Consider the following 27223-nt stretch of genomic DNA (forward strand, 5'->3'; position numbering starts at 1 on the left):
GACACTCAAGGGTGGCAGGGAAGAGAAGTGTGCGCAGTCACAATTACGACAGAGAAAGTACTCAGGAAGCTGAATAGTCTAAAGGTAGATAAATCTCCTGGACCAGATGGAATGCGCCCTCGTGTTCTGAAGGAAGTAGCTGTGGAGATTGCGGAGGCATTAGCGATGATTTTTCAAAAGTCTATAGATTTTGGCATGGTTCTGGAAGACTGGAAGATTGCAAATGTCACTCCGCTATTTAAGAAGGGGGCAAGGAAGGAAAAAGGAAATTATAGACCTGTTAGCTTGATATCGGTGCTTGGGAAGTTGTTGGAGTCGATTGTCAAGGATGAGGTTACAGAGTACCTGGAGGCATATGACAAGATAGGCAGAACTCAGCATGGTTTCCTTAAAGGAAAATCCTGCATGACAAACCTATTACAATTTTTTGAGGAAATTACAAATAAGCTAGACAAGGGAGATGCAGTGGATGTTGTACATTTGGATTTGCAGAAGGCCTTTGACAAGGTGCCACACATGAGGCTACTTAACAAGATAAGAGCCCATGGAATTACAGGAAAGTTACATACGTGGATAGAGCGTTGGCTGATTGGCAGGAAACAGAGAGTGGGAATAAAGGAATCCTATTCTGGTTGGCTGCCGGTTACCAGTGGTGTTGCACAGGGGTCAGTGTTGGGGCCGCTTCTTTTTACATTGTACATCAACAATTTGGATTATAGAATAGATGGCTTTGTGGCTAAGTTTGCTGATGATACGAAGATAGGTGGAGGGGCCGGTAGTGCTGAGGAAACGGAGCGTCTACAGAGAGACTTGGATAGATTGGAAGAATGGGCAGAGAAGTGGCAAATGAAGTACAATGTTGGAAAGTGTACGGTTATGCACTTTGGCAGAAAAAATAAACGGGCAGAGTATTATTTAAATAGGGAAAGAATTCAAAGTTCAGAGATGCAACGGGACTTGGGAGTCCTCGTACAGGATACCCTTAAAGTTAACCTCCAGGTTGAGTCAGTAGTGAAGAAGGCGAATGCAATGTTGGTTCATTCACTTCTAGAGGAATAGAGTACAGGAGCAGGGATGTGATGTTGAGGTTCTATAAGGCGCTGGTGAGACCTCACTTGGAGTACTGTGGGCAGTTTTGGTCTCCTCATTTAAGAAAGGATGTGCTGACGTTGGAGAGGGTACAGAGAAGATTCACTAGAATGAGTCCGGGAATGAGAGGGTTAACATATGAGGAACATTTGTCCGCTCTTGGACTGTATTCCTTGGAGTTTAGAAGAATGAGGGGAGACCTCATAGAAACATTTCGAATGTCAAAAGGCATGGACAGAGTGGATGTGGCGAAGTTGTTTCCCATGATGGGGGAGTCTAGTACAAGAGGGCATAACTTAAGGATTGAAGGGTGCCCATTCAGAACAGAAATACGAAGAAATTTTTTTAGTCAGAGCGTGGTGAATCTACGGAATTTGTTGCCACGGGCAGCAGTGGAGGCCAAGTCATTGGGTGTATTTAAGGCAGAGATTGATAGGTATCTGAGTAGCCATGGCATCAAAGGTTATGGTGAGAAGGTGGGGGAGTGGGACTAAATAGGAGAATGGATCAGCTCATGATAAAATGGCGGAGCAGACTCGATGGGCTGAATGGCCTACTTCTGCTCCTTTGTCTTATGGTCTAAGTCAGAACAGTTTCATTAAGGGGAGATCTTGCCTAATACATCCGTTAGAAATTGTTGCAGAGGAAACAAGCAGGATAGGCAAGGATAGTCAATGAATATTATTTACTTGGGAGTTTCAGAAGGCCTTTGATAAAATTCCACATATGAGGCTCCAAAACTAGATGAAACCCCAAGTTACTAGTACGGATAGAAGATTGGCTGACTGGCAGAAGGAAGAGAGTGGAGATAAAAGGGTCTTTTTTAGGATGGCTGTTAGTGATTAATGGCATATGACGGGTGTCAGTGTCAGGACAATTTTTCACTTTATATATCAATGATCTGGATGAAGGAGTTAGGAGACATTGCAAGGTAAGTGGAGGCAAGGAGTTGGAGAGTGGGCAAAGAAATGGCAGACGGAATATAAGTAGGGTAGAGTAGAGTTATGCATTCTAGAAGGAAAAATAACGACTCTTCTAAATGGGGAGGACAGTGTGGATGTGGAGAGGATGTTTCCATTACTCTGATAATCAAGGATCCAAGAACACAGCCTCAAAACGTAGGGATGATCCTTTAAAACTGAAATGAGAAAGAACTTTTTCAGCCAGAAGATGGTGAATTTATGGAATTCATTGTCATAGACGGCTATGGATGCCAAGTCATTGGCTGCATTTAAGGCAGAACTGGATAAGTTCTTGATTGGTAAGGGGGTTAAATGTTACAAAGTGGGAGAATGGGATTAAAACAAAATTATCCATGATTAAATGGTAGAGCAGACTCAGTGGGCTGAATGACCTAATTTTGCTCCTATAACATGGTTAGCTGTCTCACTTTTCCAATTTTTCATTCGCCCTAAAACCCTGTTCTTTCATTTTCAGTTTTCACAATTCTGAAGAATAAGACAAGATAAAGCAAATACCTCATTTTCAAAAGGAGTTTGAGGACAAAGCACTAGAGTGTATGTATGCAAATAATGATGGTAGCCGAATAAAAACACAAGCCTGTACAAACTGCTATATGATTCAGGGATTGATCACAAAAACAAGTTATGAACTCCTTTATAAACGGCCAGTGAAGTCTCAGTAAAGTACTGTGCCAAAGACTTGAACAGGTTACAGAAAAAAAATCTATTCAAAATAGAACCAGGAATGAAGGACATTGGTTGCTGTAGACTCTAGAGATTGGTGAGGTTCTGCTTGGGGGAAGTCAGGAGGAGATTTGATAGAAGTGTTCAGAATTGTGAATAGTCTTAATGCAGTAAACAAGGAGAAGCTGTTTGCACTGGCGGTAAAAAGAACACACATTCAAATAACCTGAGACGACTTGCAGTGAGCTGTTGTGATCTACATTTTGCTGACTGAAAAGAAGCAAATTTGAAAGAACTTGAATAATTATTCAAAGAGGAGGGAATTTGCATGGCTATGAATGTAGAACAGTGCAGAGAATAAATGGATATTTCAATCAAACTGTTGGCTCATGCACAATGAACTGAATGGGTTCCTTCTCTGTTACATTCTTCTACGGCTTTAACCTCTTCCATTTTCAAATCTGCTCAGTTTGAAGTGGTTGGCTGCTTCTCATTCTGCTTATACAATCACAAGGCTTTAAAACTGAAACACTAAGAGCATAAGTATACAGAAAGAAGCTAATGAGTTAATTATACTAGTGAACAAAGCCATGGCTTTCAATCAGGCTGTCTTTATACAGCCTAAGCAGAGCAAATATGAGTGTGGCCTACAATTTTGGGAAGGTTTTAGTTCATTTATTGATTTCAAAGGTGTTTTCCCAATTTAATGTAGAATGTCAAACATGCTACTCAATAGCCTTTGCCAGCCCATTTGGGTTGCAACCAAATAACTCTTGTATTTTGTATTAAATATAAATATAGATATACTAGTGCTGGTTAAATATGCTCCAGGTTGGCCAAAAAAGGCTTCTCTCTGTTTTGTATTCATTACACCAATAGACTAATGATACTGCTGTTACCAATCAGTATTCAGAACAATTCGTGACATTATTGACTAGTCCCTGTTCCTCTAGTTTAAGTGCATGTTGGCAGTGAGTGGGCTTGGAATCAGAAGAGAGATGATGTAATTCAGCAGGAATGACTGAAAAGCTTAGACTGAGGTGGAAGGAGGTCTATTGGAGGTAGGGAGTTTGACAGCACTGAGATCCTGGGAAGCAAAGGGCTGTAGTGGAAAGGAGGGATGAAATAATAGTTTAGATGAAGAGTGAATAGCAGTGTTAATATACAGTAAATTGAGTGAATACAGCAGGAACATGAATGAATTAGAAAGTTTACGCTGTATCTCACATAAACTCCTGACACAGCAACAGTCTTACTCCTACATAGTTTAGCCTCTAGATGTCAGAGTAAAACTGCTGAATTAATATAATCCATGTCCATTATAAAGATAATTCATTGTTTTCATCACAGCAACCTCCATAAATTCACAGAAAAAAATCTATTGTCCTTGTAATTCCTGGTTTCTTTGAACAAAGTAACATGATTGTGACATTACTGCTGGCCCAAGACCAAAATGCTCCTGGCTGGATGATGCAGTATCTATTTGTCTTCCACACTAGTGAATTCCATGTTGCATTTTCTTCTGAATGTTCTCCTCAGCACTGGGATCACGGCAAGTGCACTCATCATCTTCATCACAGTCAGCAGCAAAGGGAATTACCTATGAGGAAGCAATTGGAAAGGCTACAATTTAAAGTGGAAAGATTTTAAGAAAAATATCAATAAGATTGTTTGATTGCGCTTAATGTCATTTCATGTACACAAGTGTAGGGAGAACGAAATAATTATTACTCCAGATCCGATGCAGCACAAAATAACGCAAAAGACAAAGAACACAATAAATATAAATACAGTGCATATAAACAGTATTCCCCCCTGCCCACCAGAAGTTTTCGTGTTTTACAACATTGAATCACAGTGGATTTAATTTGGTGTTTTTTGAAACTGATCATCAGAAAAATATTCTTCCATCTCAAAGTGAAAAACAGTCATAGTCATAGCCATACTTTATTGATCCTGAGGGAAATTGGCTTTCGTTACAGTTGCACCAACCAAGAATAGAGTATAAATATAGCAATACAAAACCATAAATCATTAAATAGTAATATGTAAATTATGCCAGTAAATTATGCAATAAGTCCAGGACCAGCCTATTGGCTCAGGGTGTCTGACCCTCCAAGGGAGGAGTTGTAAAGTGTGATGGCCACAGGCAGGAATGACTTCCTATGACGCTCAGTGTTGCATCTCAGTGGAATGAGTCTCTGGCTGAATGTACTCCTGTGCCCACCCAGTACATTATGTAGTGGATGGGAGACATTGTCCAAGATGGCATGCAACTTTGACAGCATCCTCTTTTCAGACACCACCGTCAGAGAGTCCAGTTCCATCCCCACAACATCACTGGCCTTACGAATGAGTTTGTTGATTCTGTTGGTGTCTGCTACCCTCAGCCTGCTGCCCCAGCACACAACAGCAAACATGATGGCACTGGCCACCACAGACTCGTAGAACATCCTCAGCATCGTCCGACAGATGTTAAAGATCTCTACAAAGTGATCTAAATTAATTACAACTATAAAATACAAAATAACTGATTGCATAAATATTCACTCCCTTTAATATGACACACCAAATCATCACTGGTGCAGCCAATTGGTTTTAGAAGTCACATAATTAGTAAAATGGTGATCTCCATGTGCAGTCAAGATGTGTCAATTGATTGTGCTAAAAATACCCCTGTATCTGGGAGGTCTAACTGCTGGTGAGTCTGTATCCTGGCAAAAAATACACCATGACAAAAAATCACTCCAAGCAAATCCATGAAAAGCACAAGTCAGGAGATGGATACAAGAATATTTCCAAGTCACTGAATATCCCTTGGAGTACAGTCAAGTCAATCATCAAGAAACGGAAAGAATATGGTACAGCTGTAAATCTGCCCAGAGCTGGCCATCCTCAAAACTAAGTGACCATGCAAGAAGGGGACTAGTGAAGGTGGCCAACAAAAGAACTGTGACAACTCTGAAAGACTTACAAGCTTCAGTAGCTGAAATGAGAGAGACTGCACACACAACAACTGTTAGCCCAGTGCATCACCAGTTTCAGCTTTATGGGAGAGTGGCAAAGAGAAAGCCATTGATGAAAACAACTCGCATGAAATCTCAGCTAGAGTTTGCCAGAAGGCATGTGGGAGACTCAGAAGTTAGCTGGCAGAAGGTTCTATGGTCTGATGAAACCAAAATTGAGTTTTTTGGCCATCAGACTTTACGCTATGTTTGGTGTAAGCCAAACATGGCACATCATTAAAAGCACACCATCCCTACCGTGAAACATGGTGGTGGCTGCATCATGCTGTGGGGATGCTTCATTGCAACAGGCCCTGGAATGCTTGTGAAGGCAGAGGGTAAAATGAATGCAGGAAAATACAGGGGAATCCTGAAGGAAAAGCAGATGCAGTCTGCAGGAGAACTGCAAATTCGGAGAAGATTCTTTTTCCAGCAAGACAATGAGCCCAAGCATAAAACCAAAGCTACACATGAATGGCTTAAAACAACAAAGTTACTGTCCTGGAGTGGCCAAGTCAGAGTCCAGACCTCAGTCCAATTGAGAATTTGTGGCTGGACTTGAAAAGGGCTGTTCACTTGTGATCCCCATGCAATCTGACAGAGTTTGAACAGTTTTGTAAGGAAGAATGGGGAAAAATTGCAGTGTCCAGATGTGCAAAACTATCCACAGAAACTCAAGGTTGTAATTGCAGCCAAAGGTGTATCTACCAAATACTGCCATACTGACTTGAAGAGCGTGAGTAAATATGCAATCAATTATTTTGTGTTTAATAATTGTAATATGTCTAGACCAATTTGTTTTCAGTTTGACACAAAAGAGCGTTTTCTGTTTATCAGTGTCAAAAAAGCCAAACTGTGATTCAGTGTTATAAAACATGAAAACCTCTGGGGGCGGGGGGTGAATACTTTTTATAGGTACTGTACATAAGATAGTTTGTATACATACAATGAGTGATGATTGTATATCCATAAAGTGACACTGGGCTGCACATAAGGTGACTAATGTGGTGGAGTTAGTGGGTGAAGGTATTAATAGCCTTACTACTGGGGGAATGTTTTTAGCTACTGCAGATGAACCACAGGACTGAAGCCAGGAAATATAAAAGAGCAGTTTTTTTTCAGAATTTTTCAAAACATGAAACAGGGTTCTCTAAGTGCAGGCTAAATGTTGACATTCTATGCAAACATGGTTTTTATATCAAGGAATGGAATGTATTCTATGGCAGTCTACACAAGCAAATGTAGGGTTGGAACCTGCTGAAGAACCAATGGCATGTGATGTGTGCATGGCACTTTGAGTATAAAGATCAGACTGGGCAGGGGGAGATGCTTCAAATAGCATAAGTTCCTTCTCTATATTTGCCATATAGAGAAAAAGTCTTCCCTTAAAACTCTCAATAACGCTTCATATTAATTGATTATTTAAACTCATCACAGCCAAGTGTAAATATTCTTTTAATGACACAATAATTTTAAATGATGCAGATGTAAAGCCTCATGTATTGTAAACCTGAAATTACATCACAGAATGTTGGAAATATTGAACAAGTGAGGCAGCATTTGTGGAGAGATAAACTGTGAACATTTTATGCTGTTGATCTTTTGTCAAAACTGCTGAGAGAATAAATAACAAAGGTTTTATGCTACAAGAAATGAGGAAAGGGAAAAGGAGGGAAAGAGATCTGCTTCTATGAAAGACAAAAAAATATAAAAGGCAAAAATGGATGATTATGGGACAGGAAGACAATCAAAAGCAATGCAAATGCTGGGAATCTAAATTAAAACAAAAAATGTTGGACATGCTCAACGGGCCAGGTAGCAACTGTGGAAGAGTTAATGCTTCAGTTCACTTTTAGATCCAGATGAGGTGTTGATGGGAAATTGTTGAACTCGGTAATGTCAAGAGGCTAAACGATGCTTTAAGTTTACACTGAGCTTTGCAGGAGACAGGAAGATCAGTGTGGCTGAATTAGAAGCAGGCTGTTTATCACTTTCATACTGTATGCCATGAATGTTTTTGTTTTGCAATACATCAAATGTTCTATAAATTACAATAGGAAATATATAAAAAAATAAATTAGTAGTGTTAAAACAGAGCAAAAGTAGCAAGGCAGTGTTCATGGTTTCATGGTTCATTCAGAAATCTGATAGCAGAGGGGAAGGATCTCTTCCTAAAATGCTTCAGTGTGTGTCTTCAGGCTCCTGTACTTCCTCCATGATGCTAGTAAAGAAAAGAAGGCATGTCCTGCATGCTGGGGGTCCTTAATGCTGGATGCTGCACTTTTGAGGCATCACCTTTTGAAGATGTCCTCATTGGTGTTGAGGCTAGCGTTCATGATGGAGCTGGGTTGGTTTACGAGCCTCTGCTGCATTTTCCAATCCTGTGCAGTGATCTATTCTAAACGGTGATGGGACCAGTTAGAATGTTCTCTATGATACATCTATAGAAAATTGCTAAAGTCTTTGGTGACATACTAAATCTCCTCAGACTCCACATGAAATATAACTACTGGCGTGTCTATGTTGGGCCCAGGATACATGTTCAGAGAATTTGATACCCAGGAACATGAAACTGCTCATCCTTTCCTCTGCTGATCTTTCAATGAGGACTGCTCTGTGTTCCCTCAACTTCCCCTTCCTGAAGTCCACAATCAATTCCTTGGTCTTACCAACAGTGAGTGCAAGGGTGTTGATATGACAATAGGATTATTAAGTAAACTGACCAGATTGTACTTGCCACCTGATCTAAGTGAACATATGATCTGCAGTGGTATCCCATGTTAGGAAGGTTGTATTGTGGAAAGCAGATACAGCATGTTAAATTAAAAGAGGGAAAAACCAGCTGCTGTGTTTTTGAGGGTCCATTGGAAGTGGGGAATGGAGCAGGATATACAGTAACCTACAAGGGGCCAGACCAAGAGCTAGACATGGTATCGATTGTGCTGTACTCAGCCTGGATGTGGTATGCCAAGTGGGATCCTCTGAGTCACCAATTAGAAAATTTATATGATTCTTTATATTACCAATGCCTGTGTCCGAAATGGCAGCTGATGATCTGTTCAGTGCAGGGGTAGGGGTCTGGAGTGAAAAGAAGAAACTCTACCATGTTTCCAGGAAGGAGAGAAAGGCAAAGTGAAATAATCCTCAGATTTCTAATGGACAGCACCATCAAATGCTTAGTTCTGGAACCATTTGCCCTCCTGTACCATAAAGAAAGGAACAGCATTTCATTTACTTTGTAGTGCTGCCATTTTACACTGAGCATTTCGTATCGTCTCTGGCCAAGCTAAAGTTAAATTAGTCCACAGAGTGAGAACTTGGGCTGTAAAGTCAAATCTATTCTCAAATGAAACAATTGAATAAGTGATGGAATGCTGTTTCAAGGTCATACCTATTCTCAAAAAAGAGTTATTGACATGGCTTGGTAACAGGATAAGTAGAAACAAAACTTGTGCAGAGCCAAAGGACCTGAGATGCTTCATATAGCAATGGAAGTGTTGTTACAAATCATAGAAATTAACTTAATTACAAAATATGCTTGGTTCTGGGTACAAGAAACATCATTTTGGATTTTCATTTTGAACTCTTCTGAAGGTTCAGATACTTACAGCCTACAAAAGATTTAGCTTGGGTAAGTGGAGTAAAGCTAGCATTTGAAGTTTTCCTTAAAATATTCAAACCGAAAATGAGCCAAATCTTTTTCCAAATATCTGTCAGCAAAACTGGAGCAATCTGCTGCAAGCCACCAGCTGTGAAGTTTTGCCTGATTGTTTCATTGTATTCAGAATGTTTCATCTGAGAAATACCATCTACTTCTATCCCTACCTTTCCTTTGATCCATTTTCAAAGTTCAAAGTAAATTTATTATCAAAGTACATGTATGTCACTATATACAACCCTGAGATTCACTTTCATTAAAATCCCTCTCTTGTTTTCCTAACAGCACCATCCCTACCCATCCCCAAAATTCAGGAAAAAGTTAGGATTCATAAACTGGCTTAATGCTCCTGGAGTTGATTGAAACACCAACAGCTATCCATTTCAAATAGATGGTATTAGATATAAACAGAATAGGACAGTGTGTAAACAGGTCTTTTAACTCAAGCATCAGGCATCCATTTACATTAATAGCATTTTATTCTCTCCATATTCCCATCAACTAAATCTAGATTCCATCACCTACTGACAATACGGGCAATTTTACACTGGCCAATTAACCTGCTAAACCACATTGTTGGGATGTGGAAGCAAACCATGAGATCACAGGGAGAATGTTCATATTTCACACTGACAGAACCATCTGGTGAGGGCTGAACCTGGATACAGGAGCTGTGGCACAGCAACTCTATTTGCTGTGTCACTGTGCGGGCTCATTGCAAGTTAAGAAAGAGCAGAACTTGCTGAGGCAGATTTTATTTACTACCCCTCCCCCCACCCCCGAGTGAAATGGGCTTGTGAATAGTTTCCCACAATCCTTGGTATGACCATCTCTGAGGACCTGTCCTAGACTCAGCATGTAAGTGCAATATGAAGAAAGCGCAACAGTGCCTTTAGTTCCTTGCAAGTTCACAAATATTTGTCATGGCACCTAAAACTTTGACAAACTTCTATAGATGTGTAGTGGAGAGTATATTGACTGGTTGTATCATGGCCTGGTTCAGAAACAACAACGCCCTTGAACAGAAAATCCCAAAAAGTACTGAATACAGCCCAGTCCATCACGGGTAAAGGCCTCCCTACCATTGAGTACATCTACCTGGAGTGCTGTCACATAAAAGCAGCATCCATCATCAGAGACCCCCACCACCAAGGTCATGCTCTCTTCTTGCTGCTGTCAATAGGAAGAAGATACATGAGCCTCAGGACGCAGGTCACCAGATTCTGGAACAGTTATTATTCCTCAACCATCAGGCTCTTCAACCAGTCCAACAACTTTACTCAACTTCACATGCCCCATGACTGAACTGTTCCCACAACCTTTGGACTCATGTTCAAGGATTCTTCAATTCATGTTCTCAATAGTTATTGCTTATTTATTTATTTATTGTTATTTTTTTCTTTTATTTTTCATTTTATTCTGTCCATTTGGGTGTGATCTTTCATTGATTCTATCATGGTTCTTGAATTTGCTATGTATTGCCCGCAAGAACACAAATCTCAAGGTTGTAAATGTGACATCAGAGTCAGAATCAGGTTTATTATCGCCTGCATGTGTCATGAAATTTGTTAATTTAACGGTAGCAGTTCAATGCAATACATAATATAGAAGAAAATAAATCAATTAATCTATCAATTACAGTATACATATAATGAATAGATTAAAAATCGTGCAAAAACAGAAATAATATATATTAAAAGGTGAGGTAGTGTCCAAAGATTCGATGTCTATTTAAGAATCAGATGGCAGAGGGGAAGAAGCTGTTCCTGAATCGCTGAGTGTGTGCCTTCAGGCTTCTGTACCTCCTACCTGATAGTAGTAGTGAGAAAAGGGCATGCCTGCCCTGGATGCCAGGGGTCCTTAATAATGGATGCTGCCTTTCTGAGACACCGCTCCTTGAAGATGCCCTGGGTACTTTGTAGGCTAGTACCCAAGATGGAGCCGACTAAATTTACGACCCTCTGCAGCTTCTTTCAGTCCTGTGCAGTAGCCTCCCCCTCCCCCCCATCAGACAGTGGTGAAGCTTGTCAGAATACTCTCCAAGGTAGATCTATAGAGGTTTTTGAGTATTTTTGTTGACATACCAAGTCTCTTCAAACTCTTAATGAAGAATAGTCACTATCTTGCCTTCTTTATAGCTGCATACATGTACTTTTGATAATAAATTTAATTTAAAGTTTGAAGCTTTTGGCAAATGCTTTACTGTCCAGGGAGACGTGGTACGGGATATTTGTGCATCTTGTACCATGATCAGCTGGGCTGATCTTGATTGTCTAAGGGATTCCAAAAGGAATTCTACAATTTCAACGTCTGGTTTCTCCTGAAGATAGGAATTAGCTGATGTTTCACCTCTCCAAAGAGAACGCATTGTTATAAAAAAAGAAAAACAGGAGTGAGCCGACACGATTCGCAATCTTCTTAGTTTCTACATCGTTTTATAAGATACGTTGGATGGTTATATCTAGTTTTTTTTCCTTGATTGCCATTTTTTTGTTCATTGTAAAACATAGCAAAATATCCCGTTCTACTTTTTCTATCCATTTCATAAGAAAGGAATTCTACAGGGAGTTATTTTGAGCTGCATGCAAGAAGAAGCTATGGTTTAGTTCACCTCCATCAGCTAATATCTCATCTAGCATAGTTTTAAGGTGTTTGGAAGTAGGTACAGAGGAGATGTCAGGGGCAAGTTTTTTTATGCAAGGAGTGGTGAGTACGTGGAATGGGTTGGTGGCGGTAACTATAGGGTCTTTTCAGAGACTACTGGATGGATACATGGAGCTTAGAAAAATAGAGGGCTATGGGTAAGCCTAGGTAGTTCTAAGGTAAGGACATGTTCGGCACAACTTTGTGGGCCAAAGACCCTGTATGGTGCTGTATGTTTTCTATGTTTCTATGTTTCATCTGTCCATTTTCGTATGCCTCAGCTAAACTGTAAGCTATGTAATCTGACCAAACTTACTTAGCAGTTTCTGTCCTGCTGAAAGCACTTAACTGAAGTTACTGCAACAAATACAATTAAATGTAGGCAAATAAAAGTCTCATCGCCAAGGCATATTTGAGCAAATTAATGCAAAATGAGTCACCAGTAAGGATGAATACATCTGGAGAAATAACTGCCTTTAAAGGGGGATTGTTAAAAACAAAAGTTTCAGGGAGAATAAATAGAGCAGTTGTAACTGGAGGGAAAAGATCAGTTATAGAAGGTCTAGAAAAGTACAGGTGTTGTGAGAATGAGAGCCTTAACCCATTGGAAGTACTTCGGAGTTTGAACTGTTTGAGTCTGACAAAATAGGGAAACATAAAGTTTTGGATAATCTCGTGTTTGATAAAGGTCGGAAAACTGGCTGGGAGAGAGCTGTGAAAGCCTGGCCATTTTTTTTTAAGTGCGTTTGGAGGTGGTGATATTAGAGGCAGAAGTTAAATGTGTTTGTAATACAGAGCGTCACTGGGTTTTGCTAGGGATTCTGAGAATATTCTGAGAATGCATAAAGTAGATGGATAGAGATGAGCATCAGTGTGGTTGTGGAGGTTAACCTTGTGGATGCACTTGAGAAATATAAAGGGTGGTGGGAGGGTAACTTTTTTTTAATACTGGAGAAAGGTGGAAACCTAATGTGAAAGGTAGCCATGAGAATGGGTGAATATTCAATGACTTCTGCAGAGAAATGGGAGTTTTGAAATAGGACGCTACTCTATCCTAACAAAGCTGTCTTCAGTGGGATTTAAAAACAGGAATTTTACATTAGAGGGTCAGTACTTGAGGGAGAACCATTATCCACATAAGTGGAATCAGGATGAGGAAAAAGAACAAAGGGAGGACAGGATGGAATTTCATAGAGAGTAAATTCGGCAGAATTATATCAACGAAGCTTTGTAGATGAATAAGCTTGGTAACAAAATGGAATACAATGTGGTTCATGCAGACAACAGCAGCAGGGTGAATTTATGATTGGAGCCAACACAATAGTGAGACAAGCAAGGCAATGATGTTGAGAGGGCACCTTTGAATCTTATTAAGGGAGCTTAGAAAAAGATGGAAAGATTGTGAAGCAACATGAACCAGACAGACGCAAGAGAATAAATTACCAAGTAGTTTGGGAAGACGTTTCCTCCTACTCTTGGACGATAGGGGTCTCTTGGATGACTATAACACATGCATGAGAAGATTAACATACAGTTGAATTTTTAGGGTACCAGACAGAATTGTTATTCGTAATACCCATGGAATTTCTATATGCAACTTGCAAAATCATCTTTGTACTCAAGTCCCCTTAACTTACTGCTTGTTCATGACTCAAAAGTGACTTTTATTTTTAAAAAGATCATAAACTTTACAAATGAGCGGGCAGTTTCTGGATATGGGCTACTTTCCTCCAGGAATATTTTAAACAGTGTGACTATCTTATCAATCTTAAATGTGCAATTTGAAATTCTGAGAAACTAAACATATGCAACATAAACACCCAAGACGAGTAGCTGTAACAGAATACTGCACTGTGGGACTATGCCTGTAATTCAGAGTGATTTATTATCATAGAGACTGTTTGACAATATGAAAGTATTTATTTATGCATAGAACATACAACAGAGAACAGAACAGCACAGTACAGGCCTTTGGCCCACAGTGTTGTTCCAAACTTTTAACCTACTCCAAGATCAATCTAACCCTTCTCACCAACCTGGCCCTCCATTTTTCTTACATTTCTGTGCCTATCTATGAGTCTCTTAAATGTCCTTCTTATTATCTGCCTCTACCACCATTCTTGGCAGTGCAGTCTATGCACCCACCACTCGGTGTGGGGAAAAAAGCCTCTGACATCACCTCTATACTTTTCTCCAATCACCTTCTACTGTATTAGCCATTGCCGCCCTGGGGAAATAGTGCTAGCTTCCACTCTATCTATGCCTTTTATCATCTTATATACCTCTATCAAGTCACCTCTCAACCTCCTTCGCTCCAAAGCGAAAAGCCCTAGCTCGCTCAATGTCTTTCATGACGTGTCCTCTAATCCAGGAAGCATCCTGGTAAATCTCCTCAATCTCTGAATGTATAGGAATGTATAAAAATGTAAAAGCTACATCATCGAAGCCTCTCTCCCTATTGATTACCCCTATGTAATAACACCTCCCACCTCAAATCTTTACTCTACTTTTTAAGCATATCAGCTCCTGTTTTATTTTCCCAACTTCTGCATAAACTGTTCTTTCCCCATAATTTCAAGTTTGCTCCCTGATATTATAAGCTAGCTGAGTCACTTTCAAAACTACTTCCTTGTAGTCTTAACCCTCCTAATAATTTGCTGGCTTAGTTCTAGTAAGCATCAATTGCAAGGGGCTAGTAACAAATAAGAATTAAAGGTCATACTTGCCAAGTGTTTTCCCAAGTGGCTAGGTGTTGGCTGTAGATGTTGTTTGTATAATCAATGAATATAGGACACCAAGGGGCTTAGTTCTAGTAAGCATCAATTGCAAGGGGCTAGTAACAAATAAGAATTAAAGGTCATACTTGCCAAGTGTTTTCCCAAGTGGCTAGGTGTTGGCTGTAGATGTTGTTTGTATAATCAATGAATATAGGACACCAAGGGGCTTAGTTCTAGTAAGCATCAATTGCAAGGGGCCAAACACTAGGGAAATCAATGGGTGGAAGCTTGCAATAATTTTTCATAGTTTAATCCTTTTAGCACTAGAATCTTTCTGATGAACCTGTGTTACATTTGGTTCATGTAAAACTGAAATGCACTTTATCAGAGCACATCTCCAGTGAAATGTTTCCCTCCCTGATTACCAATGAAACACTCTTCCCTGCTGAACGATCAGAAGATGTGCAGTGACTTGAGTTTTTCCCCTTGTTTTTCATGAACTTCCCATAGGTAATGAGAAAATCACAGATTCCTCCAATGCTATTCAGTAGCCAACCCCTTCCATGACTTGCAACTTCTATGCAAGTTTCATCTGATATGTCAGCTTACCTCTGTTCTTCCCCTTCTCCCAAATTAACCCCACACACAGTGATGTGTGGATGGCCAGCAAGCAGGTAACAGGACTTGGTGTCCTATATTCATTGATTATACAAACAACATCTACAGCCAACACCTAGCCACTTGGGAAAACACTTGGCAAGTATGACCTTTAATTCTTATTTGTTATTATGTTAATTAAGTTGATAAACTGTTATTTTATTATTGTCTCATGTACCATATTAAGTGAAAAATTTGCCTTTTATACTGTTCATATGGATCAATTCATTATAACAGTTCATTGAAGTAGTACAGATAAAACAATAACAATATAGTTACAGAGAAAATGCAGTGCAGGTAAACAATGGGGTGCAGCATCATAATACCAGGCAAATTGTGAGGTCAAGAATGCATTCTTATCATACTAAGAAACTGTTCAATGTTCTTATAAAATCAGGATAGAAGCTGTCTTTGAACTTCATGGTACGTGCTTTCAGGCTTTGATATTTTCTGCCTGATGGGAAGGGGTAGAAGAGAGAATTTCCAGGGTGGGTGGGATCTTTAATGAGCAGACTGTTTTAGTGAGGCAGTGAGATGTGTACACAGGGACAATGGAGGAGAGGCTGGTTTCTGTGACGTACTGAGTCACGCCCACCGCTCTCTGCAGTTCCTTGCAGTCATGGTTAGTGTAGTAGCCATACCAAACCACTATGTATGAGGTCAGCAGGCTATCTATACTATAGGCATCCGTTAGTCTCATGAGACCATGGATTTGCACCTTGGAAGGTTTCCAGGGTGAAGGCCTGGGCAAGGTTGTATGGAAGACCAGCAGTTGCCCATGCTGCAAGTCTCCCCTCTCCACACCACCGATGTTGTCCAAGGGAAGGGCATTAGGACCCATACAGCTTGGCACCGGTGTTGTTGCAGAGCAATGTGTGGTAAAGTGCCTTGCTCAAGGACACACACACTGCCTCAGCCAAGGCTCGAACTATCTATACTGCATTGATAAAATTTGATGAGGGTTGAAAGGGACATGCCAAATTTCTTTTGTCTCCTGAGGAGATGGTGCTGGTAAGCTCTCTTGACTGTGGCATCTACAGTACGTGGTTGGAATAGGACAGGCTATCGATGATGTTCACTCAGGCAATATGATGCTGTGCACTGTCCCGCTTCCTGAAGTGTTTTGCTGACATTGAGGAAAAGGTTAATGTCATGATACCATATTGAGTAGAATCTTTCTCTTCTTCCTGTAATCTGACTCATAATAACTAGAGATATGGCCCACTATGGTATTATCAACTGCAAACGTGTAGAAGGAGTTGGAACAAATCCTGGTCATGCAGTTGTGAGTGTACAGGGAGTAGAGTAGGGGGCGAAGGACATGGCCTTGAGGGGCTCCAGAGCTGAGAATAATCATGGTGGTGGTGTTGCAGCCTATCCTAAATGATGGTGGCCTGTCAGGCAGGGTTGTGCATCCTGTTACGAAGGAAGGTGTTGAGCCTCCGGTCTAGGAATTTGGAGATGTTTGCTTGGAATTATAGCATTCAAGGCAGAGCTATAGTCAATCGTCTGTGTAGTTGCCTTTACTGTCCAGATACTCCAGAGAACAGTGTAGAGCTGGGGAGATGGTGTCTACCAATAAACTGTTTCAGCGGTAGCAAACTGCACTGAGTCACGGTTGGCTGAGGTTGATGTGTGCCTTTAAGGCACGTTACCTTGTTTTTCTTAGGCACCGAATGACAGTGCTCTACTTAAAGCGTGCGTGAAACTCAGTTTGAAACCGGGGGAGATTAAAAATGTCTGTAAATACTCCCTCCAGCTGATCCGTACAGGATCTAAGGACACTGCCAAGGAAATCGCTCAAGTCAGGTACTTTCTGCAGATGCACTATCTGGATAACTTGAATTATACCCACAATTGTGACTATGGGTTCAGGTGCATTAAAGGCTGTCAAAGTAGATGGAGACATTCCAACCCCTTTCTGTTTAAAACATGCTTGGAATGTATTAAGCTCATTGGGAAGGGATGCGATGTTCTCAGTGTTGCTGCCCAATGTTGTTTTGTATCTTGATATAGCATGCAAGTTCTGCCACAGTTGACATCTGTTCTGGGACTTGATTTTGGACTGGTACTGCCTCTTGACATCATTGATAGCTTGACAAAGGTTGTATCTTGATTTTGTCTAAAGGCTTGGGCAACCTCATTTGAATGGTGCAGTACTTGAGTAGAAAGTGGATTTCCTGGGCAGGAAACACAGGAGCCTAAAGACCCACACTACAAGGTGAACAATAGCTTATTCCCCACTGCCATTAAGCTCTTGAATCAAACTATAACACGCTAATTCTGTCTCAGGCTATAGAATATAGAGCAGTACAGCACAGTATTGTGGTGACCCATTTAAACTGATCCACAATCAATCTAGCCCTTCCCTCCTACAGTGTGTATCACTCTCCATATATTTCCCAACTTGCATTCATGTAATTATGTTTGGAGCGTACTGTGTTTTTCTGCAAAAAGCTAATTTTCACGGCATTTGTACCCTGGACTAGTATGTCCATGGCAATAAATTTGAACCTCCATGTTAGTTCTTTTAATTCCTGTTAAGTACTGGGAGGTCTATAGTATAATCTTTGTAAAGTGTTCACCCTTGTCTCACCCACATAAATTCGTTGGACAATCCTTGGGGTTTATAAAGTTGGAGCCTCCAAACTGATTGGCAGAGAAAGCTCTAACCAAACAAAAATTTCTATCCAGGGCCGGGATTCAACTTCACTCTGATTTCCCTGCTCCATTTAATAGGTGCTACTGTTAGCAGCAGCAATCCAGTAGCTCAGCTTGAGTGCTTTAAGTTACAGTGCCATTTAGACAGAATCAGGTTTAATATCACCAGCATATGTTGTGAAATTTGTGTTGTGTGGCAGCAGTACAGTACAATGCATAATCAAAAAAACTATAAACAGTGCTAAAAAAGCAGGAAAAAAAGTAGTGAGGTAGTGTACATGGGCTCATTGTCTGTTCGGAAATCTGATGGCGGAGGTGTAGAAGCAGTTCCTGAAAAGTTGAGTGTGTGTCTTCAGGGTCCTTAATGATTAATATCACCTTTTGAAATGTCTGAGCTCAGTGCTGGGGAGGCTGGTGCCCATGATGAAGCTGGCTGAGTTTGTAACTTTATGCAGCTTTTACTGATCCTGTGCAGTGGCTCCTCCATTCCAGGCAGCGATGCAACCAATTAGAATGCTCTCCACAGTAATTTGCTACAGTTAACAGTGACAGACAAAATCTCCTTAAACTTCTACAAAATGTAGCCCCTGTCATGCCAGCTTTATAATTGCATTCATGTTGGGCCCAGGATAGATCTTCCAACACCCAAGATCTTGAAACTGCTCACCCTTTCCACTGCTGATCCCTTGATGAGGACTGGTGTGTGTTCCTCAGCTTCCCCTTCCAGAAGTCTACAATCAATTCCTTGGTCTTGCTAACTTTGAGTGCAAAGTGGTTGTTGCGACACCACTCAACCAGCTGACATATTGCACTCCTGTATACTTGCACTGACTGCGGTGTCCTGATGCGGAAGTAAAGGATCCAGTTGCAGGGGAAGGTACAGAGGTCCAGGTTTTGGATTGTGTTGATTAGTAATGAGTGTATGATGGTGTTGAGCACTGAGCTGTAGTCAATAAACAGAAGTCTGACGTAGGTATTGCTATAGTGCAGGTGATCCAAGGCGGAATGGAAAGCCACTGAGATTGCATCTGGTGTAGGCCTATTATGGCAACAGGCAAGCTGCAGTGGGTCCAGTTCTTTGTTTTGGCAAGAGTTGATTCTGGCCATGACCAACCTATCAAAGCAAATCATCACAGTAGACGGGAGTGCAGCTGGGCAATAGTTACTGAGCCAACTCACCCCGCTCTTCTTGGGCACTGGTACGATCATCACCTCTCTGAAGCAGGTGAGAACCTTTGCCTGCGGCAGTACAAGATTGAAAACATCCTTGAACACTCACACCAGTTGGTTGGGACAGTGTGTGCCAGGAGGAAATTTCCAGAAGGAAAAGATCATCATGAACTTTCGCTTGTTCTCAAGTGAACAAGCTTAATTTCCATGAATGACCCATCAGTAGTAGAATCCTAGCTACCTCGTCCTCTAGTAAAGAAATGCTGAGACAAACATAATTTATTGAAGTAACATGATTTATTTTAGGTTGTCACTTTCATCTGCAATGAATAGTAATCGAGACCAATACTAATTAACTAGTCTTTGCCTGAAGAAAATGCCAATATTCAAGCTGTAAATATCCGAATGAGTCCTTTGAGCATTGCGTTCCACAATAGAATGTTGTTTGTTCACTTGCCGCAGTCTTCCCAATACAGAAGGCATTCAGATTGCTGAGGCTTTTTTTCTACCTATACTGCTATCCTCTCCCCAGCAACCTGTTTCTAATTACTTATTTTAAATCTGGAATTGAAAGGATCATTAACTACGTCCTATCTTCAACACAAGGTGAAATTAGTACATACCCTGCAAATACCGATATGGCTGAAGTAATCAAGCATTCTGATTCACGGTTGCTTTCATTGCCAGCAATGCGCATCTTTTCCCATGTTGTAACATGAACGTATGGAAGGACAAGACAATGACTGGGTACAAATGCAGACGCAAAATTCAAAAAGGCGACGAATGCAGGATTGAAGGTGCTGTATTTAAATACACGTAGTATTCGGAATAAGGTGGATGAACTTGTGGTGCAATTATGGATTGGTCGGTATGGCTTTGTGGGCATCACTGAGTCATGGCAGAAGGAGGGCCATAGTTGGGAGCTTACACTTTTTATCAAAAGGACAGACAGGAAGGCATAGGTGGTGGTGTGGCTGTGTTGGGAAGAGATGGAAGAGGTGACATAGGGTCAGAGAATGTTGAATCATTGTGAGTGGAGTTAAAAAACTGTAAGGATAAAAAAAGTTATGAGAATCATATATAAATCTCCAAATAGTAGCCAAAATGTGGGATTAAGATGGCAAAGGGAGCAGGAAAAGGCATATAATAAGGGTAAGGTCACAATAGTAGAAGGCAACTTCAATATGCAAGGGGTTTGGGAAAATAAGATTGGTGTTGGATCGCAAGAGAAGGAATTTGTTGAATGCCTATGAGATGGCTTTTTAGAGCAGCTTGTGCTTGAGTCTACTTGGGGAAAGGCCATCTTAGATTGGGTTTTGTGTAATAATTCAGATCTTATTAGGGAGCTTAATATAAAGGAACCCTTAAGAGACAGTGATCATAATGGTTGAATTATACTGCAGTTTGAGAGGGAGAAGCATAACTCACATGTATCAGTATCGCAATGGAATAAAGAGAATTACAGAGGCATGTGAGAAGAACTTGCCCAGGTGGATTGGAGGAGGATATTGGTGGGGATGACAGCAGAGCAGAATTTATTGAAGTAACATATTGACATATTGAAGTTTCTGGAAATAGTTCACAAGGCACAGGAATGGATATGCACACAAGGGAAGAAGTTCTCAAATGGCAGGTGTAGGCAGTAAATGTGAGAACAGACTAGCCAATAATATAAAACAGGATAGCAAAAGTTTTTTTCAGTTATATAAAGAGTAAAAGGAAGGTGAGATTTTATATTGGCCCACTGGAAAATGATGCTGGTGAGGTATTAATGGAGGACAAAGAAATTGCAGATGAACTTAATGAGTACTTTGCATCGGTTTTCACTCTGGAAGAAGCTAGTAGTGTGCCAGAGGTCTGTGAGTGTCAGAGAACAGGAGTGAGTGCCATTGTTTTATAAAGGAAAATGTGCTTGGCAAACTCAAAGGTCTTAATGTGGATAAGTCACCTAAGGCAGATAGACTACATCCCAAAGTGCCGAGAGAGGTTGCTGAAGAGATAACAGATGCATTGGTCAAGATCTTTCAAGAATCACTTGATTCTGGCTTGGTCCTGGTGGACTGGAAGATTGCAAATGTCACTCCACTCTTTAAGAAGGGAGGAAGGCAAAAGAAAGGAAATTATAAGCCAGTTAGCCTAACCTCAGTGGTTGGGAAAGTGTTGCAGTCTATTATTAAGGATAGGTTTTGGGGTGCTTGGAGACGGATGATAAAATAAGTCAAAGTCTGCATGGTTCCTGTAAAGGGAAATCATGCCTGATGAATCTGTTAGAGTTCTTTGAGGAAGTAGCAAGCAGGGTGGACAAAGAAGAGGCAGTGGATGTATTTACTTGGATTTTCAGAAGGCGTTTGATAAGGTGCCAAACATGAGGTTGCTTAACAAGATATAATCTTATGGCGTTACAGGAAAGATACTGGCATGGATAGCAGAATGGCTGACAGGCAGGAGGCAGTGAGGGAGAATAAAGGGGGATTTTTCTTATTGGCTGCCGGTGAGTAGTAGTGTTCCTGAGGGGTCAGTATTAGGACCGCTACTTTTCAAATTGTTTGTCAATGAATTAGATAACAGAATTGATGGCTCTGTGGCAAAGTTTACAGATGATACAAAGATAGGTGGAGGGGTAGGTAGTGCTGAGGAAGCAATGCAATTGCAGAAGGACAAATTGGAAGAATGGGCAAAACAGTGGCAGAGGGAATACACTGTTGGGAAATGTATGAGAATGCATTTTGGTAAAAGGAATTAAAGTGCAGACTATTATCTAAATGGGGAGAAAATTCAAACATCAGAGGTGCAAAGGGACTTGGGAGTCCTTGTGCAAAACTCCCAGAAAGTTAATTTACAGGTTGAGCCTGTGGTAAAGAAGGCAAATGCAATGTTGGCATTTATTTCAAGGGGAATAGAATATAAAAGCAAGGAGATAATGCTGAGCCTTTTTAAGATCACTAGCCAAGCTGCCCTTGGAGTATTGACAACAATTTTGGGCTCCATATCTCATGTCTCAGATGTGTGTTATCTTTGAAGAAAGTCCAGAAAGGGTTCATGAGAATGATTGTGGGAATGAAGTGGTTAATAAATGAGCAGCGTTTGGCAGCTTTGGGCATGTACTCACTGGAATTTAGAAGAATGCGGGGAATCTCATTGAAACCTACTGAATATTGAAAGGACTGGATAAGGTGGATATGGAGACGATGTTTCCTATGGTGGGGCTATCCAGAACTAAAGGGCACAGCCTCAAAATTTCAGGGCAACCCTTTAGAACAGAGGTAAGGAGGAATTTTTTTCGCCAGAAAGTAGTGAATCTGTAATGCTGTGCCACAGATTGCAGTGGAGGCCAAGTCCGTGGATATATTTAAAGCGGAAGTTGATCATTTCCTGATCGGTTAGGTCATCAAAGGACAAGGTGAGAAGGCAGGTGTATAGGTTTGAGTGGGATCCGGGATCAGCCATGATGGAATGGCAAAGCAGACTCGATGGACTGAATGGCCTCATTCTGCTCCTATGACTTATGATCTACCTGACTAAAAATAGTGAGCATGGTGCCTTTAATGTGAGTAGAGGGTACAACAGGCTTTGGTGCAGCCCTGCACATATTTACTGTACATCTCAAAAGTCAGTGTCTAATCACCCCCTCTATGCTCCAAGGCAGGTCTGAAAGGAGGCATTAAGATCCATTTGAAACTAACTAGTGATAAGGCATGGCAATGGCAGCAAGGGACTGAATGCAATGACGTAGACCAGCTAGTTTTGAGTATTACAGTGGGGAAGACAATGACGAGAGATATCAGTGGTACTGAAGTATTTTCAGCCACATGTATGAGTATACCTGTAGTTGTGTTTTAGTGCCAGGTTTGAAATCAATAACTGTTATGTTTCTGAGATCCGGACTATTTAGAGAAGGTGCCTTGAAGCATGGGAAATGCACCACTAATCCCTCTGCAAAATTCTCCCAATCACCTGGAAGGATAAGCAAACCAACATCAGTGTGCTCTCTCCCAGGCCGATACCAAGGAACTAATTATACTCAATCAGATCCTTTGGGCAGGCTAAATTAGTCCCATTCCTGAAATCAGACTCCAGAAATTGACAATCTTTTATAAATCTTGCCGCCTAAGATATATTACTGGGTGTTTAGTGGAAGCAATTCGATGATATTCTTCAAAGAATTCTTGGGAAAAAAAGGGACACTACCATCCTATCTCAAATGTCACACAAAAGACTCCCTACCAATCTCAGACCATACTGATCCATGGCCTTGTGAGGCACAAGGTCTACTGGATGGTGGTGATGTTTGTAAACCATCAGGGCTGAATGCTTCCCCCCCCCCCCCCCCCCGAAGGCTATCTCAATCAATCCAAAGCATTTCTCAGCCTCAACTCTCTTCTCCAGCTCAGAATGCACTGAGGTTCCTTCCTCCTTAAGGCACCAAAACGAAGAAGTACTTACACTGATGATCAACATTTCCCCAGTTTTTAGAATGGAGTTTTGTATACCAAATAGCAAGGTTCTTTGGTTTGACCACATTAACTATAAATTCAGTCTCCAGTATTGTGCATTACCTGATTCACTGCAGTATAGCCCAAAATCAAATATTTACATCAACAATATTTTCAAATTATAATTTCCATAAGTCAGTCTTTCTGTGCAAAAACATATCCTACTGCGACATTCATTGATTAGAATCTTCAAATTGCCAGTGGTAGTGGGATTCTGGCCATGAATGAGAAGCACAGACATACTGTAATAAAACACTTAGTGGAGCAGTTACTGGTCCAGACAGCATGCAGCTGTCTGCACCCCTACCGTGCTTGCAAATAAAAAAGTCAGAGTATATAACATTACTTTAAATGTAACTTTACAGCTTCAGGCAACATCCTACTGGGCAATCTTTCCTACCTTAAAACCTTAGCTGAAATAAAAATAATGATTACAATCTTTGCAGCCAAGAGTCAGAAAGTGACATCATGTTTTAATGAATGAATTATTGGTCCTAACACTTAAATGCTTTCCCCTCATCAACAGCCTTAGCCAGAGAGAGGGCCATGGTTACACCACCAAGGATGGCCAGTTCTCTGGATTCTGATCACTACGTTTCCAAAGCATGTCATCAGCAAAGGTGTGAGCTGGCTCAGCTATGATTTTTTCTCAATCGGCGATCAATCCAGCTAATGTTGCACATCTCATTACCTTTGGTGAACCTTCTAATATTACTTTAGACCTACCAATGCCTTCCACAGGCATCAAGTTAGTAGCAGCTGTTGTCAGGCTTGTATTGCATGAGTATTGTATTATATATAGGTTTTTTTTTCTATTGAACACTCTACTTTTACTGAATTGAGAAGTGCAGACCACACTGTCTCCATGAGACTTCTATTAAGTTTCCCAAATATTTCGTAACAAAAATATATAGTATATAATTGTGGCTCAAATTTTGTTTAAAATGATTGTCTTGCAAAATGCCTTGTGCATTTTACTACACGAAGGATGCCACACTAACAATGATAATCAGGCTCTATACAGATGTTGACAATGTTTTTCAATATTCTGTAACCTACATTCACCCCATCTGGATTTGCAACTATAGGTAGTGGATCAGATCTAGAACAGAGAGTACCTTAATATGTGTGTTGGGCAGCTTTGGTTACTTGTGCATCGTGGGGATCAATGCAGGATATTGAGGTTGTTATGATCTATATAAATCTCCTAAATTGAAAATGCAGTGTTCGATGCAGCCAAGGATGCTGTTGATGCAAAGCAAAATGGAAAACTAAGATACAGGTAGTAATTTCAATAGGTTACTCCAAGAAGCAAGTACAGAAAGTAAGTAGTATTGGTAATTTACCAATATAAAGTTGAAAGCTCTGCTCTGTAAGATGAATTTAAGGTATTTTGTTTCATAAAAGTCAGAACGATACAATTAACAGCTCCAACAGTTTAATTGTAGAACTTGAAGGAAGAATGAACTGAAAAACAGAATGACTAATGAATGAATAATCATAATAGAACGCCCTGACATAAAACAGTACAGAAACAGGCCCTTCAGCCCACATTGTCTGTGCCAAAAATCTCTCTTCATTCTGAACACATCAATACTTCTCAAATTTAACTTCTCTAATCTCACCCTTCTGGAAGAGAGTGTTGATGGGCAGCAGTCTCCTCCATCATACTGGCAGTACGCTCTGTTGTTGATTTTGTCACACCAACCATCAGCTTGAAAAGGCTAAAAACAAGAATAGTACAAAATGGGTAGTTCAGTCTTTAAAAAGTGAGGACTGATAATTACTTCCCAAGAGGCAACTGGGAAGGACAATAAATACAAAAATAAAGCTTAGTTTAACAAAATTGTGAACTCAGTGTGCAATTTACCGACTGTGTCAGTGCTTCTAATCACATGTGGTGCTTCCGCCATTAGGAAATAATCAAAATTTACAATAAAAACTATTTGTGCTGGAATTGTGTAGGTGAGGCGAAGGCAGATGAAAACCAGATGTGTCATTGAATGTTTTAAGATTTCCCAACAAATCAAAAACGTGCTGAAAGCTGCTCAGAACTGCTTTTCATATAATATGAATGTGGAACAATCAGTTTTACAAGTCCATGCTTGAAAGTACACCGATATAATTTAGTCTACACAAACATCTGAATGCAGTGAAATAGTTCCGCTGTATTCCTTCTGAAAATACGTTTGTCATTTTTCCCCATTATTTGGTTCACTAGTGATAAACAAAGAGAGTAGATACATTAGATTGGCATCAAGCACTTTTAATGATAATAGTTTGTACTCTCAAAACAATAGATTGCATAACGCCCAATCAAATTATCTTATAATTATTCCCAACGAGAAGGTAGGGTAGCTAAGAAGGAATTTGTTAGCCATAGACTGTATTCAGTATCAAATTATATGACACATACAAATGAGGACAGATTACAGCCTTGCATGTCAAACTTTCAGTGCTCCAAGGTCAATCCACAGAAAACAGAACACGTTTTTGGAACGAGAAATGATCATTTGGCACAAAAATATTTGTTTTGGATTTCAAATTGAATCCAACCCACTTTTCATTGATAGTTATAATCAGCCTACCACCACACCTGTGAAAGCTCTCCGTCTTTCTGCAGCACTCAAATTTCCTACACATAATATTAAAGCAACATATGGAGCCATATCTCATAGCAACAATGGCAGTTTTCAGATGTTGCGATATAGTTCTTTCCCCCTTCAAGAACCCCCTCCTCCAAAAACAACAGATAGGGATCAGCCATCATTGAAGATAATCAGTTTCTCCACAGGATCTTTAAGGCCTAGTTGGCCTATGTTATGTCCAAGATGGACATTCTTCACCCATGGGCTTCTGTGTTCTTGCCTCAATTCCATTCCTCTTTCATACCTTTATTACTTCCAGATATTGACAATTCTCCACTCTCCTAAAATCCTCTGTAAAATTTAAGTTTACCTAAATATAACCAACCTCCCAGCCTAAATTTAAACATGCTAACATATTCACTGCATTGTCTTCATGGGCTCCTGGTGCCTCGATTTTAAAGTCCTCATCTATATTAAGTCATGCAGCAGACAAGCTTTTTGGCCCAACTGAGTCTATCTCAGTGTGGTATGCCAATTGTTCCGTATCGGACCGCAAAGCACTTCAGCATGTGGTGAAAACTGCCCAGCAGATTATTGGCACCCAATTGCCCACAATTGAGAACATCTACCATAAACACTGCCTGGGCAGGGTGAAAAGCATTATCAAGGATGCATCTCACCCTAACCATGCACTTTTTACTCTCCTCCCATCTGGTAGGCGCTACAGGAGCCTCTGCTCCCGCACCAGCAGGCACAGGAAGGGCTTCTTCTCTGAGGCTGTGACCCTGCTGAACCTCACATCACAGTGCTAAGCAGTATTGCACCCATGTTGTACTGTCTCAATACTTTTATATTTGTGTGCTGTAGCACTTACTTTTTATTCGCAGTTATTTTGT

The 27223-nt window shown here is 40.5% G+C and overlaps 1 protein-coding gene across 1 annotated transcript in view; it reads right to left on the bottom strand.

Annotated features, from left to right (window-relative positions):
- Nucleotides 1-4230: 4230 nt before the first annotated feature.
- pappa2 (pappalysin 2) overlaps nt 4231-27223 on the bottom strand; it is a 507671-nt gene continuing 484678 nt past the window's right edge. Inside the window, exons 21-22 of the mRNA XM_072274753.1 lie at nt 25365-25463; nt 4231-4335 (exon numbers count right to left, since the gene is read on the bottom strand). Coding sequence (XP_072130854.1) covers nt 4231-4335; nt 25365-25463 — 204 coding nt within the window. The remainder of the gene's footprint in view (nt 4336-25364; nt 25464-27223) is intronic.

Source organism: Mobula birostris, chromosome 12 (genome assembly GCF_030028105.1).
Source record: "Mobula birostris isolate sMobBir1 chromosome 12, sMobBir1.hap1, whole genome shotgun sequence".
NCBI classification, from domain to species: domain Eukaryota; kingdom Metazoa; phylum Chordata; class Chondrichthyes; order Myliobatiformes; family Myliobatidae; genus Mobula; species Mobula birostris.